The following is a 20471-nucleotide window of genomic DNA, read 5'->3' on the forward strand; positions in this document are numbered from 1 at the left end:
TTCTTTGTCAGTGTCATGGCTCTTCCTAAATTTTTCTTCTGACAAAGGAAACCTCTTCTGTTTTCTGTCTTACTGTATAAAAGAAGCCCTGACGCCATCTTTTTGATTTGGGAAGGAAATCACTGTGGCTTTTCCATTAGAGATCCATCTCTGGTGGCTTTCCCAAAGTGGAAGTTACTGAACTCTTTGCTAGTAATGAACAAGATCATATATGTCGGCTCCTTAACAACTTGTGAACTTGTCAGCCATTTTCATTATGATTTGACAAAGCTTCTTTCTTAAAGTAGGCAGCTGGATAAAGGAAGAAAGGCCCTGCAAATTCCTTGTTTAAAAAGAAGCTGCTGGGTGAACTCATTCCTCCTTTTTGCTGGACAATTTCTAGTAGAAGAGAGATTTGATCTATGTATCAAATAAGAGGAAGTTTCCATCTGTGAGTTGCTCTATATTCGGTAGCAAAGTCAGTCAACAAGAGACACATAGAAAGCAAGAATTTATTACTCCCTGAATTCACGGAGCTCTGTTTACTTGTATTCTAACTCATTTCTGCATGGCAAATATTGAATTTCTGTGGAATTTATTTAGATTGTAAATTTTCTGAGACAAAGACTGTATTTTCTGTTCTTCTCTTGTAAAATAGTTTGTACATATAGGAGCAGTATTTATTAAACGTGCCTTCATTCATACAGGATTTTCATCAGCCTTCTCAATTTATCAGGGATTTGTCATCAGTATTGTGTAAAGCTGTTTATCTATCTACTGCTCTATTTGCCTTGGTTAAGCCAGAATAGCTTGGTCTCATTTCTCGTGGGACATTTATTTTCTAGCAGTCTACCTACAGAAATTTGAGTTTAAATTAAATATATTCTATTTTATCGATTGATTTGTTGCAATTCAGTTCTGCATTAGTTCTTCATCTTTAGAGGAGACTGGTCTGAAGGCAAGCAGATTCCAAGTCATCATTGTCATCTGGCTGATGCTTACACGTTTCACAAAGACTGCATGATTTCGGTTTACCTCCTGTTGATCGCATATTGCACCCATTCAGTGGTGGCATTCTAGTGAGAGACGTGTTTTGAGACAGACCATAAAGACAGAAACATAATGAATGCAAACCTCTCACCTTGTGGCCAATAGTTTCTGTTAGCTCAGGCAGAAAATTGGCGGTTAGGCCTTTTATAGTGTCTTGTCTACTTCTCTGAGATGTGGGGGATTGTAATTTAGAAGATTTTTTTTCAGAATAGAAAAAATAAAATTACTTGAATAGTGTGAAAAGCCTATTAAGGAGTTTATAACCAGATACACAAGAAAGACTTCTGCTTTAAAAACACAGTCTGAAAGATGGTTTAAGGTTCTTTTGCTTTCTTATTATTTTGGCTGATGATTTGTTGGGAAAACAAATCAAAATATCTCAGCATTCTGGCACTTCTCAGTAGGTAACTGGCTGACTGAATAAATTGTTTGCAAACTACACTGTTTGCTACTTCTTCCTATCTTGCCTTTGTTCAGATTTTACATCTTCCTGGCTTATGGCTGACATTTAAAGGCTGTGTTTTGTGAGTATTGCATAGAGCATTGCATTCTTGGCTGTGTTATGCCCACTTATCTGCTTGGACCAAAAAAAGCATCAATTTTCCACAGGATTTGCTCAAGTTTTGCAATGCAATATTGTTGCAAAAGTATGAGAGATGGCAATCTGTAGTGCATGCAATCATGTTTGCCAAACATATTTTCTTGGAATAGGAAACATATTTACCTATCAGATCATGATGATAGTGAGAGTTACAAAGTCTGGTGATAAATCTTCTGGCATAATTTCTTAAAACTCATAGTAGAAGCACATGAACCAGTTTTACTTTATAGGCTGCTGGGCAATGAGCTTTTCTTCTTAGCCTAATGCAACAGCTGGTGTCCTGTTTCTTTATTAGCCTCATTCAGCCACGATTTAAACAAGCAGAGTTCTGTCTGTTCTGGCAGATCATTGCAAAATGGAACAAGAGTTTTTGATTTCTGATTATTTTTCAGTCCATTTCGTTCAATGTGTAAGATTTAGTACAGCTCCTAAACAACAATATTCTAGCAGTTTAATGGCTAATAATGTTTCCAGGGCTGTGAAATATTCTATATTTTGAAAACAGGATTGAATCTTGAAAAGATATTGAAACCACACACGTGCAAGGTATTGGAAGGATGTCCCTAAAGCTACCAGAAGTATGTCTTATGTATGGATACTGGTAACTTTTGGAATAGGAAAAATAAGCTGCATTATCTAATTTATCTAATATTGATTAGTTAGCATATTCAGACTACATACAAAGTTGTCTAGATCGTAAGGCAGGCAGGTTACAATTACAAATAGTTTGGTTTACATCCCACTTTCACATCTGTTATGAGAAGAGCGTGCTTATGAGAAACATGTGCCTACCTGGTAGAATACCTAAGAATTAGGGAGGTATGTTATGGGCAAGGAATCATGTGAAGATAAAACAGGAACTTTTGTAACTTCTCACTTTTAACTCAAGGTCAATAAAACCAGTGTTAGTGCAAGGGATAAAGAGCACTCTCACAGGTGAAAATTGTCCAGGCAGGGTGGAAATGGGGTGGTGAGATAAAGCAGTGGTTGAACTGGAGAGCCTAGCTTGGTTGTTCTGAGGAGTGAGCTGTGTTCAGTGGTGCAGTAGTGCTCAGCTGGAGTGAGGTGGAGCTGCTCAAGGCAGAACATGCACCCTGAGAACTAGGTCAGGGGTGTGCCGAGCTTGCTGGGGTGCCGGTGTAGCTGGAGGCTACAGAGGGAAAGCCAAGAGGAGGTGAAAGGTAGATGGGTTGAGCCTATGGCTGGTGATCTCAGGATGAAGGCAAGGAAGTGAGGGGAAGGAATGGCGCAAAGGCAGGAAGATGTAGGTCAGTGAGCAGCTGCAGTCTCAAAAGGGGGAGGTGATTTTTTTCTTTCCTTTTTGCAAATAGCAAAGAAATAGTACTGCTCAACAGGACAGACACAAAAAATAGAAACATAAATTATTTGACAGCCAGCATTTATATTGACTAACATGTAATACTCTAAAATGAAATGCTTCAGTGTTGACTGAACATTTTTATCAGAGCATGAGTTATAATAAAAGGAGCTGTGCTTGCTGTAGCTGCCACAGCCAGCTTTTAACCATGCTATCGTTCCAGAATAACCTTCTTGTAACTTTTTGCAACAGCCTTGTTCTGTTCTCTTTGTCTGGGCTAAACATACTATAATCTTTTTTGTATATGTTCTTTAAGGAAATAATTCAATTTTACAATATTCTTTTCAATTCCAAAGTTAAGCATAGGGCTTGTGGGCAGACGTGGGCACCTCTGCAGAATGTCTCTTAAGATAGCAGAAGCAGATTTGAGGGCTGTACAGAGAGGGGGAGGTAGGAGAAACTGGTATGGATCTTAGGAAATGAGAATAGGCTTGCAGTTTTTCCTGTATTAATCTTCCACATTCTACTGCTGAGATTTGAAACACAGGAAAAGTTGGAAACATTTAGCTCTCATTCACTGCACAGGCTGGTGGACATAGATGGAAAGGGGAAATAGTTGCGTCCTGCTTTGCAAGCTAAGTGGCCAGATTTTTCTAATGACTCCCACTAAAATGAAAATCTTTCAAAATATTGTGGTCTGTGATCCTTTCTCCTGGCAGTACAGGAATGTTCACGTTCAAATGTTTTTCATTCTTGTCATGACTTCACCATTCCAGAGTTTGTGTTCTCTCCTAATGCAAATAGTCTGCATTTTGTGGTGAACCTGAGCAAGGGCGAAGATTTGACTCTTCCATTCCAGTCCAGACAAACGTCATAATCTGAACCCGAAAAAGGCATAACTATGCTTTTACTTTCTGTACCTTCTTTTTCCCCTATATCTTCAGTAACCATTGAACTGTTTCACAGCTGTTTTCAGTTGTCTAGCCATGGTGTAGGACACAATCATGCTATTTCCAAGCAATTTAAGCATATGGTGAGTGGGTATAGCCTAGCCTACCTTTAGTTTGGAAACTTCATTCTTTTTTTCAGTGTTTTGTTTGTTTGTTTTTTAAAGCTACTAATCTTTTTTGTTAACTAACAAACAACAGAGGATATTGGATTTTACCTCCATATTTTGTGCTATAAAGATTCTTTGGAAATGAAGCTGCAAGTACTGAGCACTAAGCGTGTATTTAGATTGGCTGAACCACCTTCACCCTCTTTCCTTCCAACTGGGAAAAAAGTACATTTGTCTTTTAACTTGACTTCAACCTGGAACCCTTAAAACACGTAGAGGGTTAGACTGTAACCCTGAATGGGGTATAAACTGCCATCTTCTTCTTTGCGGATGCCAGCAAGACTCAAGCTTGACCACTTCTGTTAGTGAGCTAAGCCTGTACAGAGCCACCGCCTCTCACAGGGGCAAGAGGCTGCTGAAGTGTCCTAGGGAGAAGTCAGCACACCTGCTGCAAGCCAGGAATCTCATGTCACAGAGGCAAGATAAGGATTATAGCTTGGCTGGAGAACGCTATGTGATCTCCTGCCAACCTGGTTCACTGGTAGTTGAAACAAAGATTAAGAGGCATCCTTGGAAACATCAGGCTCTCCTGCAACAGAGGAAATTATTTAAAAAGGTAACTCAGGCTATTCACCTCATTTAGTCTTTGGATCTGTAAGTTCTGTTTTTCCAGAAGAAAGATTTGTCCTTTTTAGAAGTCTCTAGGGCTTTGTGCTTGCACCCCCCTCTGTTTCCTGAGCATTCAAGCTGTGCTTTCTTTGAAGCTCGCAGTGCTCCCCTGGTAGATGCAAAATTCTGCCTCCTAGGTCCTAGCTGATGGGAAACTCTAACTGGGTTTTTACTTTCCTCTTACCGAGTGGGATGAAGGGAGAAAAAAAGGCATAGATAGTGCAAATAGTGCTTTCCTCATTGTTATCTTCCTGCAGCTGCTATACTCAAAGAGATTAGCTTTGATCCATATATAAAAAAAAAAAAGTTTTCTGAAAATGTCTTTTATGAGATTATTACTAATTTGTGCGCAATACTGACTGCTCTTTAAAAAGAGTTTTACCACTTTATATAATGTAGTCTGGATGAAGAATTATTCAACATATCTCTCTCAAGAGTTGCAGTATTGGTATTAATTTTTAGAATTCTAAGTTTTTAAATCAAGTGAAGAAAAAATAGTAACTTGAGATTCAGGATGCAGGAAGATGGTTTTGGAATGCTATAAATGACAATAACTTTTCTTAATTTAAAGTTTTCTTTTTTCTGCAGATCGTGTTCATCTCTGCCATTTTCCAAATAAAACCATGTTCAAGTAAAGGTTTATTCATGTTCTGTGTGAAGTTTTACTTTGGCTTTTGTTTGTACTTATCCTGTACTTGTTTAAACAACTGTTTTTCTCAGAACTTAGCTTGTTTGTTTTCCTTTGTTTGGTTGTTGTTTTTCTGAACTCTTAAAGTCTTTGCATTTTAGTGGACTTTAGTAATGCATTTATTTCAGAGAGAGAGGCTTCTTTTTAGGTTTTGTTGCCAATTATCATATTTGAGAAAGAAGATTATTATAGAATCACAGAATGGTTTGATTTAGATGGAATCTTAACGTTCCAAACCCACTGCAATGGGCAGGGACAACTTCTACTAGACCAGATTGCAAAGATCCAATCTGGCCTTGAACACTTTTAAGGATGGGTCGTCCCCAGCTTGGCTGGACATCTTGCTCTGGTGCCTCACCATCCTCACAGTAAAGAATTCCTTCCTAATGCTTGGTCTAAATTTACCTTCTTTTAGTTTAAAGTTGTTACCCCTCTGTTTCAGCAATGCTTTTTGTCCTTTACAACTTGACTTTGTTTTCCTAAGACGTGGCTGTCTGTTCTTAACTCCTTTTATTAACCATTCCTATACAGTTACACTCTATTTCCAAGTTCAGTAGTGCTTTTCCAAAATCTGTCATTCTGCTGTTCCATTCTCTGCTTTTCGTAAGTCCCCCGATTTCTACCATTTTATGGTATTATGATCAGTATAAAACAAAAACTTAGAGCTAAGGCACCCTAGTGTCTACTCAAACTATTTCCAAGATGTAGTAATTGTTTTTTTCATTTGCCCTACAGCAACAGGAGAAGAAATAATATTGGGGGTAAGAAAGAAATGATTGTGAAGTATCCACAACTGTATTTTTTTTCCTACGAATGATGGAAATAAAGAAGCCTGATTTCATCTTGTGTGTCCAGAATCTTCTACCACTCCAGAACATCCCAATTTGACTACCATATCTCTCACTTTCCAGATGGGCAGGTGAGAGTTACATTAGATTTTTCTGAAGATTTCAGAGAAGTTTCCTTCTTTGAAGCCCCAGTTCTTCACCAAATTTCATTAAAATTGGTCTACAATCTCAAAAGGTATTAGAGGGTATGTGCAAACAGAGAAGTTACTTAACATAATCCCGTTGTTTTCTTAGAAAACAAGTTAAAATTGTTCATATCCAAAAGCAAATTCAAATAGATTTTCAGTGCTTGCTATGGGTTTGAAAACATGTCTTTGAATCAAACAAATCATACTTCTGTCATCCCTTTCTTGCAGTATGTTTAGACCTGATTTTTTGTATTTTAATTTCTGGTATTCTTCTTTTTCCTAATCCTTCTCTTTTAATCCAAGAACCACAGCTCCCAGGTGTTTGCCTCTCGATAGATGTGTATTTGCTAATGGCAATTAGTACAACATGTTGGGTTGAGGACTTCCCTTGTTGTCTGTGTCTACATAGACTGCTGTAAAACCTAAAGACAGAATTTATTTATGAATAATTTCTGCAAATATAATGAATAGCAGAGGTTAGTTCAGATGAGAGAATGGAAGCCATTCTGAACTTCATTGCTAGGACTTGCATGATTAATGTAACAGCTTAGAAAGAGTATTTTATTATGTAATGTACTGAAAATAGTCATGCACATTTTATTTCTAGATTTTTTAAATTAATTTTCAAGTAATTGAAGTACAGTACCTTTCACTATAAGCTCTAAGATTGAATTAGCCAATGTAATAACGGTTAATGAACATCATTACAATTAAGTAGATATTAAGAAGTTATCAAGTTCTAGGTCATCTTAGCCAATTGTACAGTTGAAATCTGTGGGTACAGAATGCCTCTTGGAGGACTTACTGTGCCATCTCTGGGATCTCAGAATTGTTTTAGTTGGGACCCCTAAAAGGCATCTAGTTCAGCTCTCCTGCAGTGAACAGGGACAGCTACAGCTCAGTCAGCTTGCTCAGAGCCCCATCCAGCCTGGGATGGGCATCCACCACCTGTCTGGGAACCCTGTGTCAGCGATTCTCCACTCTTATTGTAAAAAAAAAAAACAAAAACAAAAAAAGTTCTTTATATCCAGTCTAAATCTCCCTCTTCTAGTTTGAAACCACTTCCCCTTGTCCTGTCACAACAGACCTTGTTGAGAGTCCATCCTGTTCTTTATTATAGCCCCCATTTAGATATTGAAATGCCACTGCTAGTTCTCCCTGGAGCCTTCTCTTCTCCAGGCTGAACACTGCCAGGGTCCTGTGAGTTTCTCAAAGGTACAGAAGTGGGCATAACCATAACAGATTGAAATCACCTTTACTTGATATTTTCCATTTAAAAATAAGTATATGGCTAGAGGAGGATGTTACTGTTTGTGAAGAATAATAAAATAATTCATTATTATCTGTTAAAAAACACAACTTTTCTGCATTAGGGCCGAAGTGTAAAAGAAATGAGACTGTATTTGCTCTTTAAATGGATTAAAAGATTCTACAAAATCCTGTTTTAAGATTTTCATTTGGACTTCTTGCATGATTGTCTTGTAACGCTTATTACTCATCTGTTTAATTGCTTACCTTCTGATATTTAGCAACCTAACTGAGCTCTCCAGAATGTAAGGTATTAGTAGCTTACAAGAAGGTGCAAGTGGAGGATTTGCCGTGCTATATTTCTTCTTATTACTCTTATGCTGTGATCTATGTGATTTAAACATAGTGCAGATGTAAATTCCAGATTACTTTTCTTAGTTATGTTTAAAAATAAAGTTGGAAATCCATCTTCCATTAGCAGGTTGACATTTCTCCTAAGTATACTTTATTCTATGGAGTATTCTACATAGTCTGCAGAAATATTTATCTCCATTTGTTGTAGTATGAGTTATTATAGCATATTACCTTTATATATTAGTTAGTCAAGGATTTCTTCTTGTAGTCTCGAAATCAACATACGAAAAACTTGTGTAATCTTCTCATAATTGTACTGGTTTTTGCTATATTGATTACAGTTTTGATCCAGATCTTTAGGCAGTAATACTCAAGCATTTGATCACTTTCTAGGTTTCTTGATATTTAGTCTTGAAACCTCTCAGAAAAACCATCAGTACTTTGGGATGTGGCATTGTGCAGTAGCCCATTGTCATTATTTTTTTTCAGAAATGTTCTGCTTTGAGTTTGTTAGCACTGAATTTCACCTGCAGTCTCTCTTTGGTGTTCTTCACAGTATTTTCAAGTATTGGCTAATTAAAGTCTTTTTCCTATATATTAGTCTGTCGTCCTCATCTGGAAGGCCCTGTTCAGGAAATAAACCTCTGCATTCCTCACAGAATAATTGCAGTAATGTGCAAATTATTCTAACGACATACAACTTGCAGATTAGAAATGTGAGCAATAGAAATTATGTTCATGATCCTTTCACAAAGGACCTGGTGTTCTATGACTTACAGAAGTCTTTATCAAAACTGGTGCCATCATTTTGAGAGCTAAGGATGGCCTGACACTGTTTCTGAAGCTTTAACACAGAAGATTGAAGCTTGTAAGGTATTTGGTACGGGAAGTTCAGGGACACACATCCATTTTGACAGGAAATGCTTGTCTCATTATTTAGCTGTTTCCATTTGGCTCCTGTACAGAATCCTGGCCCTGTTTCAAGCCATGGTAATTTTCAATGGAAAAAGCACTGGGATTCAGTGCTCATCCAGTCATGCAAGTTGGTGCATAAGATCTGTCTGTTCACCTGTAACATTTTCCTCACAAGGGAATTTTGTGTGGAGAGCAATTTGATGCTAGTTAAAGCATTTTCTGTGTTCATTGCAAAGTCATTATGTGGGAAACTGAATTGGTGGATTGCTTCACATAGTTTTTAAGCATGGCCCACAGAATCACTAACAAAAATCACTAGCAGTCTTGTTAGATGATCTCCAGTATCTCTCCGTTTATTTACAGTTTCAATCCCAGTGAAAATATATAGAAAATTGATTGATTGACTTCAGTGACTTCCTAAATGCTAAGTCATTTCTGGAAGAAATTTTCTGTGTTAGTAGATTGCTGTTAGTGATGTGCACAAAGTGATACAATATCATGTCAACTTCTTTTTTCCTTTTTTTTCCCACCACTCATTCTTAAAGCCAAAGCCATGGGATATGAATGACAGGGAGATAATCTGATGTGGCTGGGCAGTGTGACTCCTGTAGTTCACTATGAGCCTTGGAAATAATAGCAAACACTTGCTGCAGCTCAAAGGCTGGGAACTCTGCCAGGATTGCTGTAACCTAAGCATCTCATCCAGTTCTTTTGTCTGATTCAATGTGCCTGGCTTTCTACTCTGTAATTGCTATAAGGTTAGGAAATACCTTCTGGTGTTTGTAAGTGTCTTTCTGGTTAGTGAACTTCACTGTTATGTCTCTAATAATTTGAAATTATTAAGCTTCATATTTGTTCTCATCCCTTTCCAGTTATATTGAATTGAGTCCACTTAGAATACCCAGGGAGCAAGGGCAGGCAGAATAGTAATTGTGTCAGGCTTTCCACATTCTTTTTCGTTTTAGTGTTTCTTAGTATTGCTTGTAATGAATGTATATAGTTACTAGAAGAATTTACTATGCAATTTCTTTTCCCTGTATACTGTTTGACAAATCTTAGTTGACATTGGATACTACCTATTTATACAGCAATTTCTGAAACCTACAGTTCAAAGCAAAATTTTCTTGCATTCATGTCCTACTCACTGTCCCCATCATTGTGTTATATTTTCATGATTTGCTACTGGCTTAGAAGCTCTCCAGAGAAACTCTTCATGTTAGTCCCACATCTTTGTACCTAAGCTTCTGTACTATATGAAGATGTCTTTTCTTTTGACAAACATTCTTCTGACTGTTCAGCAATGCTCAGTTCTTATTGTACTACATTCATACCAGATGAAAACATGCAGTTCAGTAAATTTGGAGAATACAGAGTAGACAGTTTATTTAGTACTTGCAACAAACCATTTTTCTTCTGATTTTCTTCTGATGTTAAATTGCATGTATTCTTCATGTAGATTACCACTCAAGTTACAAAACACTATATCACAGAAATCATAGTGGTTGGAAAGGACCTCTGGTGATCATCTAGTCCAATTCCTCTGCTAAAGCAGGTTCTCTACAGTAGGTTGCACAGGAAAACGTTCAGACAGGTTCTTAATATCTCCAAAGGAGACTCCCCTGCCTCTCTGGGCAGACTGCTCCAGGCAGGCCTCCAACTAGATTCATCGTCACTGATCACAACCCTCTGAGCTCTCTCAGTCAGCAAGTTCTAATCCACCTCACTGTCCACTCATCTATCCACACTTCCTAAGTTTACCTATGAGAATGTTATAGGAGTCATTGTCAAAAGGCTTACTGAAGGTAGGAAACAACCACTTCTCATATCTACCCAGCTGGTCATGACATCATAGAAGGCTACTAGATTGGTGAAGCATGATTTCCACTTGGTGAACCCATGTTAACTCTTTCTGATAATCTTCGATTCTTCCATTTGCTTAGAGATGACATCCAGAATATGCTGCTCTATCACCTTTCCAGGAATGGAGATAAAGCTGACTGACCTGTAGTTTCCTGACTTCTCGTTCTTGCTCTTTCTGAAGACTGGAACAATATTGGCTTTTCTCTAGAATTCAGGCACCTCTCCCATTTGCTGTGACTATTCAGAGGTGATAGAGAGTTGTTCAGCAGTCACTTCTGCCTACTCCCATAGCACTCATGAGTGCATAATTGGGACCTGTGGACTTGTGTGTGTCAGGTTTGGCTAGATGGTCCCTGACCAGATCCTCCTCAACCAAGGGGAGGTTTTCCTTTGTCCAGATTCTCTCTCTTATCTCCAGATCTGAAACTCCTAAGGAGCAATCTTAATAGTAAAGACTGAAGCAAGGAAGGCATTTAGTAGCTCCGCTCATCTCTGTGTAGAACCAAATTATCTGCAAGCAACCAGATGTTTCATCAGTGATTGTCAGTCTGTGCTCCCATTGGTTTTTGGCTGTAGCAATGCATTGTCATAATTCACATGAGATTTCAATGGCTTCTTGGAATCAGGCAGAAACTGGGCAAATGTGGCTGTCATTTGATTTATGTTTTTCAACATCTATCCCTTTCATATTTGTGTTTGTCACGTCAGCGTTATGTGGATCTCTCAGCTTACATTGCGTTTTTATAGGTTTTATGCAACAACGTGATAACATCTGATCCAGAAACAGATTAAATGTGCTTCTTAAACTGAAGGAGTGTAAAATAAAAGTTTCATCTGTTTCTGGATCAGTTTTTATTTCTAGGAGAGGAAATATGTTTAAAGAAAAAGACTTTATTCTCCCAGTAGTTTTATTTCAAGGATATATACACCTACTGCTGCTGTACTGGAAGGAGCCATAATAGCTTACAAAATATTAATTAAGGAGAGGTTTCAAAAAGGAGACTGTGATTTCTGGATTTCTTTGCAGTGTACATTGCTTCTACAGAATGGTCTTGTGTGAAAACATTGGCTCTCAGGTCTCAGTTTCCTCATCTCCATTCCATTCATGGGCTTACTCATAAATTATACTGGAGTACATGGTTACCTCTTCTCTTGTAAACTGCACAATATAGGGATACAAGATGTATTGCATTTAAAGCTGGCTTGACTGACCGTACTGGAATTGCTCCTATTGACTTCATTGGCATTAAAACTTTGCCCAGAAATTCTCTTGCTGTGACTGTCTTACTGGAAACCACTATGCAACTGTGGTTTAAGGCTGCTGCCAGATCTGTCAACAAGGATTCTATATAACTGTGCACTGCAGATGGAGATTATGAGGCAGGGCTGCCAGAATGATCTTTGGTTGTAAGAGTGTACAAGGCAATGTGATCTGGTAAGCTAAGTAAGCCTCAGTGCAAGGAGGATAAATATTATAATGCCGATTTTGCTTTTTGTTTCCACAAAGCTGTTGAAATCCTAGATTTGTTGAGCTGGGTTTTAAAATATGTTTGTTTTTAATTTTATCTATTAGCTTCCTGTCTTTTTTATCTTTATTCCTTGCTTTGGTGGATTCCTTGTGTTTGTGCCTAGAAAGTATTCTTACTCAGTGGCAGACTTGTGAGAAACTATTTTGATTTGGAACATCAGCAGAATTATTTTTTTTAAACAAGACAATAGTATTTGGAATTAGCATATCACAAAGGATAATATTTACTCAAGATTTGTGAAGAATAAAGTTGCTGAGCAGCTCTGAGCTGCTGATTAAGTTGGCATTGTCAAGACAGAATTGGAGGGTTACAAAGATACAACCTTTGGCCAGGGAAATGCAGGGAAATCAGTCCCTCAGGGATCTCTGACTGGAGAGAGAGCATGATTAGCTGAATAGGAAAACTGAGTGGAAGCCAATGGTCGTAAAGTAACTTGTCAAGTGGAAGTATCAATTACCTAATAAAAATTTGTGAAATACTTTTTTTCTTTTTCAGGCTAACTCAATTATTGAAATTCATTATTTTTTTCCCATACTATTTGTGTGTTCAAAAATAAGAACATATTCATGGTATCCCCAATGACAATTAAATGTGATAATGTAGTCTCAGGATCACGAAATATCCAAGCTTCAGTTTGTTGGAAGTTGGGAGAATGTACTAAGGAAAGCATTATTCACTGTTTTTTTCAGAATCTTTCCCTCATCATCTGCTAAGAATTGCTAGAGTTCAGGTATGGTATATCTGAAGTGCAGCACAAAAGCATCCAGTTTTATGACTCCCTGGAATCCACCTATTTTGGTTATTTCAGTGCTTGGAGTCTTCCTCTACTTCTTTTTTTCTTTTTTTTTTTCTTTTTGTGGAACTCCAGGGATGGATGGAATGCCCCTGTTTTACCCACTTCTGTTTTTAGAAAAAAATTCACTGTATGTTTCTGAATTTGTTTTCTCAGCCTTATACTAACCTCTGCTTTTTGAGACTCTTGTTTTTGAACATTGATAGTCTGTTGTTTTAGAAAATTTGGGTCACTATCTGACTTCATGTTCTTAGTGTTTTACTCCTGTTGATGTGCAGTTTACCACTAGCTGTTTGCTGTAAGCATAGGAGGTGACAGTGGTTAAATCTTTAAATGCATATACCAATGCATAAAATGGGAGCATCTGAGCTCAGAACGTAGCTCAAACAAGAGTTCCATAGCAAAAGAGTGTTGCAGAAGAGTTTTGCAATGCAGGAGTCTAAGCCAAAGCTTCTCAGTTTCTTTACAAATGAAATACGTAATAGTAAAGTTTTATTAATAAAATGGATGAACGGAATCGTCATGCTAATTCTCTCCTCTGAACTCAGGTTCATTGTCACATCATCACAGCTTGCCAAAGTACAAAGTCAGTGGAATTGCCATAGATGACCATAAGTATGCTCATAGTCCATCGCACATGTAAGGTAACGGGACTTAGCTTAGTCCTGGATGAAATTCAGTGTTGTGATGTAGTGTGCACATAGCCGTTGTGTCTTACCTGGCATATGACTTGATGTGTTTAATTTGGGCTCACAAAATGTTTTATATGGTAGATAGGTTGACCTAAAAGAACAATTAGCTTTAGGTAGGGGTGCTAGTGTAAAATCGCTTCCAAATTCTGTGCTCATGTTGGAAGAGACAGCTTTTTATTCCTTCTCCTTCACAGGGCAGTAAATCTTTCCTAAGTCTAAACACGTTATTTTCACCATTTCCTAGTGATTTTTTTTTTTTCCTTTTTTTGGTTACCTATGAAATCTTTACATTCTGTTCTGTATTCAGCATTTTTTTCTTCCAAAAAAACATGGTGAAACCAAGACTGGACGTTACAATGGAAATGAAAATCTTTTGACTATATCGGCAGCTTAAGGCAGTAGGAAGACCAGTAACACTAGATCTGTCTAGGAAGTGCAGATAATTTGTGGTGGTTCTTAGCATGATTATTGTATTTCAACTTGCTATGTTGCATCAATAGATAACCTCCTTCTTTTGTTGTGGCTGTTTGGTTTTTTGTTTGTTTTTTTGCTCATTCATTCCACAGGCAAAGAGTGGTTGTTTTTGGATTTTTTTTTTCTGGATTACATTTTTTAAAATGTTTTTGAATTGGTAGGTTGGACATCACTAGAAAGTAACAGGAAAATACTGTCATACTTTAAGGAACTAAGGGGATGACCTCTATTCAAAAGAATAATCTGATCTAAAAGGCTGGGATCACTGCTGTTTTGGATACTTGCTCACATCAAGAAGAGCATCATGGTAAAGATGCCCTATATTAGGCAGGATTTCTTGTGTATGGGATAGCTGCTCTAGTGTGTTACAAAAGACTTCAAGAAGCAGCGTCAGGTTCGATGTGGGTGAGTTTTCAATGCTGCCCTTCCCTTTTTATAGTTGTCTTGCAAAAACAGAATATTGTGGTTTCCATTTAATCACCTTTGAAATAGTTGTCCAATTACACAATAATGCGTTGCTAGTCTTTCATAAGTTTTAAATGTTTCAAAATAGACATGGGAGTGGTAAGTGGAAGACATCTGCAATTGAAGACATTGGTTGACAGGAGAGAAAATGGAACATGCTTGCAGTGATCAGTACCAAGGGCAGTTTTAGAGGTCCTCTTCTTCAAGGATAGGTTGCATTAGTTGATATGGTGAGAGCTCTAAATGCCTCTCTGGATTTGTGCCATAGTAGACAAAAATGTCTTCCTCAAGATCTAAGGTTTTGGTATAAGCTTTGATCAAATAAAATATTATTTTATTTAAATGTTGCAAATTTCTGTTCTGTATTTTCAGAAGAATGGTGTAACAAATGGAACTCCCCACAAAAAAACATTTATTGAGCACTTTGAACAAGCACCAATGTATGTTGCTGTTCTTACGTTTGTGGGTTTTGGAGTGGGCACAATATTTGGTTACCTGCGAGATTTTATGAGAGCCTGGGGACTAGAAAAACGTAACGTTGCACAGGAGAGACAACAACAAAAAGTACGTATGAAAAAGAAGTTATGTACCTCAGTGTCTTAGTTCAATCTATAGAAAAAGAAAACTCAGAAACCCCTTACTGTTAAATACATCATCTCTCCCGATCTCTTTACCCTGATCTTTTTTTGTCCCGTTTGACTTTCTTACCTTGTCTATTGTAGCAATAGGCAGAGCCCCATCTTTGTAATTGCTCACTTTCGTTTGTCAAACAGCTGGTCACAAAACATGTGGAAATTGTCCTGGTGCAAAGTGAATGTAGCCTGAATTCTTGTGAATCCTTGCCTAGAATTTGCATATTCCTAAATGAAACTTGCACCCCTGCAAGTTTAATTGCATTCTGAATTTGTTTAGATTTTTTTATTGTTCCACCTTCCCTGCCCTGTACAGACTGCACTGTAATTTAAAATAACACTTGGCATAGTGAATGGAAAAATGCAAATAGTGTTTCTGTTCCTCTTACATATAAAATTCTCAAAAAAGATTTTCTGTTTTGACTTTTTGAAGATATGTGCATTTTCAAATGAAATATCATAGTGTTATGATATATTTATTTTGGATTTTCCTTTTGAATTCACTTCATGTTTTGACTATTCATGCACTATTTTGCTTTCAGACATGCTGGTCAAATCTCCATACCATCCACCAGGCACAACATGTTCAGTTCATTCTTCAGTCTCCTACATACCATGTCATTTCCTTTTACCAGTTTATTCTATCTAGTGTCTAATATGACTGTGTTAGGGTTTCAGATAAATGTCTGTTTTCATTCTGTACCTTCCTGTTAGTTTGTTTTCCAAATTAAAATTCACAGACAGAAACTTACCGTCAACCAAACTTGTCTGGCCAACAATGCTGAAACCAGGTACACTGGACTTGCTTTAATGTATCAAACATTTACTGAGATACAACCTGTTGTTTATCTCAGGTTTGGAATGTACTCTGCACATAACAAAGTGCCCCATTTGAGAAATGTGGATTATGTAAGTGAAAGTATTGTGACTTCATCTTGACCTTCCCAAAGATTGGATTGGAGAATTATGCCAACTTCTGGACCATATGAAATTTAAATAAATAAATAAATAACCTGTACTTCAAAGAAAATAAAGATAATTTCCAATTGGAATTGTTTGTAGCATAAAATATGTGGTGATTGTAACCTTCTGCATACTAATCCATCAGTTTTTCCTATGTAATGGGAATGGCTTGAGTTCCTTAGCAGACACCTTCCTAGCAACGTAACCCTGTGCATGTTTTCAAACCAGGATTTTGTGCCACTTTATCAAGATTTTGAGAACTTTTACACCAGAAACCTCTATATGAGAATACGTGATAACTGGAATCGTCCAATTTGCAGTGTCCCAGGGCCGCAGTTTGACCTCATGGAACGCGTTACAGATGATTACAACTGGACATTTAGGTGAGTTGGCTGACACTCTTCAGCTTTCAGCTCTGTAAATGTTCATCCTGATATATCTGCAAAGCATGGAAAAAAATGCATCTAGTGCATCATACCAAGATCCCCAACTAATATATACATCAGCACTTTTTTTTTCCTGAAATCAGTACAGTTCTGATAGTCTATCCCCTTTCTTCTGAACACTGTTTAGCAATGAAGACTGGAAGGGACTGAACTCTGTAACAAACTAGTTTTGCCTATCTTTATCAGCCTAAGAAAGAACTTCCTGTGCTTCATTTATATCATCTTAGCCAGAATATTACAACATTTGTTATATCCCTTTGGACTAGAATAATAATTTCTTGCATTACATAAGTGTGGCTTCTATCTTGCATAATGAGTCTCTGGAAGTGAGTTTTAACCAGTTTAAAACTTGAAAATTTCAGTCTATCATTTCAGTCTATCTGTTACTGAGTTAAATGGATATGGAAATTCATCATGCAGACAGTGTTTAGGATGGAGTGTATCACAGTGTTTCCCATGTCATTCACCTCATGTTTATTCTGTAAGTACAGTAACACCAGTGGAAGCTGTTGGCGAGCCATTTGAGAAAATAATCTCTCTAAGTTGGACCATAAAAAGTTCTCGGCTTTTTTTTTTTTTTTTTTTTAAATCTACAGAAGTGCCATTTCACCTAATATTGGTATATTGCCATCTACAGCTCTCCTGCTCGTTGTGAGCAGGATACAATAATTATTAAGTAAGATGTTAACATTATAAGGATTGTGAATTCCAAATGGAAGGCTGACAATGGAACAAAATTTGGAAATTTTGTTTGTTTTTGTTTTGAGTGCAAAGAAGGGTCACAGCATTCTTTAAAATTTGCTTTGATTATAGGTTTACAGGAAGAACCATCAAGAATGTAATCAATATGGGTTCTTATAACTACCTCGGCTTTGCAGAAACAGATCCTAACGCTTTGAAAACTGTAACCAAAGAGCTACAAAAATATGGAACAGGAATCTGCAGTACTAGACAAGAAATGGGTGAGTAAACAGCTGGATGGTGACCAAAGTTTCTGTAACTACATGATTTTTCTTACAGATATCTTGAAGAAACTGGATTTTTTTTAGTCATGCTTTAGTCACATTAACAGGTACTTGTTTGAGTGCCAAAAGGGATGACTTATTAATTATCACAGAACAGTATTTTTAAAATGAGAAGGTATTACTGATTTTTGGAAAAGCTAAAATGAGTGGATCATAAAGTGGCCTGGAATTTTTAACTATGAAAGTAACAGGGTTATTTTTCAAAGAGATAAACCAAGACTTGATAATTGTTCTAGAGCAAACTGAACTGCATCTGTCACTGATATATGCCATCTACCACAGAAAGGGTTTCTGACTATGAAGATGAGTTTTCCCATATTTTTTCTATCAATTTTCTAAGAATATATTGTTATGTTTTATGAGACATTATTGGATACAGCGTATAAATGTCCACTGTGCCTGTAAAGAAGAGATTCAGGAAGGTTCTGTATCTCAGCATTATCTTTAGTCTGTCATTTCTGGATTTAATGGTTTTAACTTTGTGGGCTGCGTACCTCATGCATCCTCAATCCTGTATTTTTATACAAAACCTTTTACTGAACCAGTATTAAATGTGGGTATAATCATGCATTTCTAATAGTGCAATCAGCCTGCATTCAGAGAAAACTGTTTCCACCCATAGAAATGCAGGACGATGTCTCCTTTGGAGCTTTTTTTAATCTTTCTCGAGAGCTGTCAAAAAAATTTATACGTATATATATATGTATATATATATATATGCAACCTGAATTGTTTTTTTTCATTTCATATTTCTCAAAGCAAACATCTTCCTTCCAAATTCTTGTGGGAAATCGTATTTTTATTTTATGACTCATTTCCAGACAATAATAGTAATAACAATAATGATAATAATGGAAACTTTGTAAACTACTTATCTTGTCATCATGGTTTGATTTGCCAGTAAAATATTGGCAGTGAGACCACACCAAGTGGTTTATAGATTGACCTACTATCTTTTTATTAGGTGACCCATGTGGTGATGTGGTGGCATTATACTGTTTAACATGAATTGCATGCTTAAAAGTTGTCTGTTACTAGTCATCTAAGGTATGTTTCCCTGTGTCTTTTTTACTTGAATTCTAGTTTATCTGAGAATATTTTGGGTTCATTTGAGTACTTCAAAGAATATGTCTGGTGTTTCCTTTCCTTATCATTTGGATGTGGAACACTTTCATGACTTTTGACTTACTCTCAAAAAAAAAAAAAAAGCTTATAAGATCATCAAGTCCAACCATTCACCTAACACTACAAGTCCACTGCTAAACCATATCCCTGAGCACCAGATCCACAATCTCTTAAGTGTTTCCACTTTTATCCATCTAACTCCACAATGTATGGATTTCTAGGTCTTTATCTGTACTCCTGTGCAATACTCCTGAAGTTATCTTGAAACAGTCAGCAAAGTTTTACTTTCATACTCAAGTGTGTTCACAAACAGTCCCGTGATCTTCACTCTGACTACTCACAGGGCAGGAATGGGCTATGAACAAGTATATCTCTAGGCAGGTCAGCACCCACATAACTGAAATGTGGCTTTTTTTTTACATGAGGGACATATTGCAGTTGATATCAAAGTACGTGAAATAAAAGAGATAGCTTAATTTTTTTTGTCTCAGCACAACTTCATCGTGCATAATTTACTGCATAGCATAAAGTTTTTTAGAGAATGAATATCAGAGAGCAGCTAGGATGGGAGGATTTATTAAAATAGGGAAATAATGTTAAGACCTGGCTTAGGTCACATGGAAAAGCAGTCGTAGCATTTTCTCCTAGGCAGCTAGCAGAGGCTCTGTGTCTGAATGGCTGGTGGATAGAGAAAAGTTCCTCCACAGACTAATTCTGCGGAGTGGTTACTTCACTGACCGTGGCTCTGTTGCAGCCTGTTTGCATCTAAGTAAGAACATTAAGTCTTACGAAGAGTGGCTGAGGGAGCTGGGATTGTTCAGTCTGGAGAAGAGGAGGCTCAGGGGACACCTCATTGCACTCTACAACTTCCTGCAGGGAGGTTGTGGTGAAGAGGGATTTGGCCTCTTCTCCCAGGCAATGAGCAGGACACAGGGCAATGGCCGCAAGTTGTATCAGAGGAGGTTTAGATTAGACATAGGAAGAACTATTTCTCTCAGAGTGGTCAGGCACTGGAATGGCTGCCCAGAGAGGTGGTGGAGTCGCCATCCCTGGTAGTGTTCATGAGGCATCCGGACGACGTGCTGCGTGATGTGGTTTAGTGCTTGTGGTGGCAATGGTGATGAGGAGTGATGAGGACTGTTGGACTAGATGATCTTATAGGTCGTTTCCAACCTTGTGATTCTATGATTCTATGATTATAAGCAACTGAAGGAAAATACTTCTCTGTAGTGTGGATATCCTCTGTTATTTTCTCTTTTTCCCGCTTAAGGCACTATAGGTCTGTTATGGATCACACTCAAGCAGATTGGAAAAATTCTGTTTGCTTTGTTTTGGTTGTTTGCTTTTTAATTGCTTTAATTATTACTTGCCATCTTCATTTTAGTAAAATAGAATAGAATGGCTTTGTTCCCAGGCAGATAGCATTTCAAAGCTTTAACTAAGCTGATAACAACAACAACTAAGTGGTGTGAGTTATGAATACAGTGAGCTGTAAGAGTTTGAAAGAATATGTGATGGTAAACCTGTCCTTTGGGTCTTCTGCCTAAACTGCGCAGACTGTGGAGTGGATATTAAATGCTGCCATATCAGGATGTTGTTGCAGGTAGTTTGC

At 37.4% G+C, this 20471-nt stretch overlaps 1 protein-coding gene across 1 annotated transcript in view; it reads left to right on the forward strand.

The window, feature by feature from the left end:
* The window catches only part of SPTLC3 (serine palmitoyltransferase long chain base subunit 3), a 197127-nt gene that overhangs the window by 131357 nt on the left and 45299 nt on the right, over window positions 1-20471 (forward strand). Inside the window, exons 7-9 of the mRNA XM_042895331.1 lie at window positions 15041-15232; window positions 16492-16646; window positions 17523-17671. Of these exons, the coding sequence (XP_042751265.1) occupies window positions 15041-15232; window positions 16492-16646; window positions 17523-17671 (496 nt within the window). The remainder of the gene's footprint in view (window positions 1-15040; window positions 15233-16491; window positions 16647-17522; window positions 17672-20471) is intronic.

This window comes from Lagopus leucura, unplaced genomic scaffold, assembly GCF_019238085.1.
Source record: "Lagopus leucura isolate 7727_CA_CO unplaced genomic scaffold, USGS_WTPT01 Super-Scaffold_73, whole genome shotgun sequence".
In the NCBI taxonomy this organism is placed as follows: domain Eukaryota; kingdom Metazoa; phylum Chordata; class Aves; order Galliformes; family Phasianidae; genus Lagopus; species Lagopus leucura.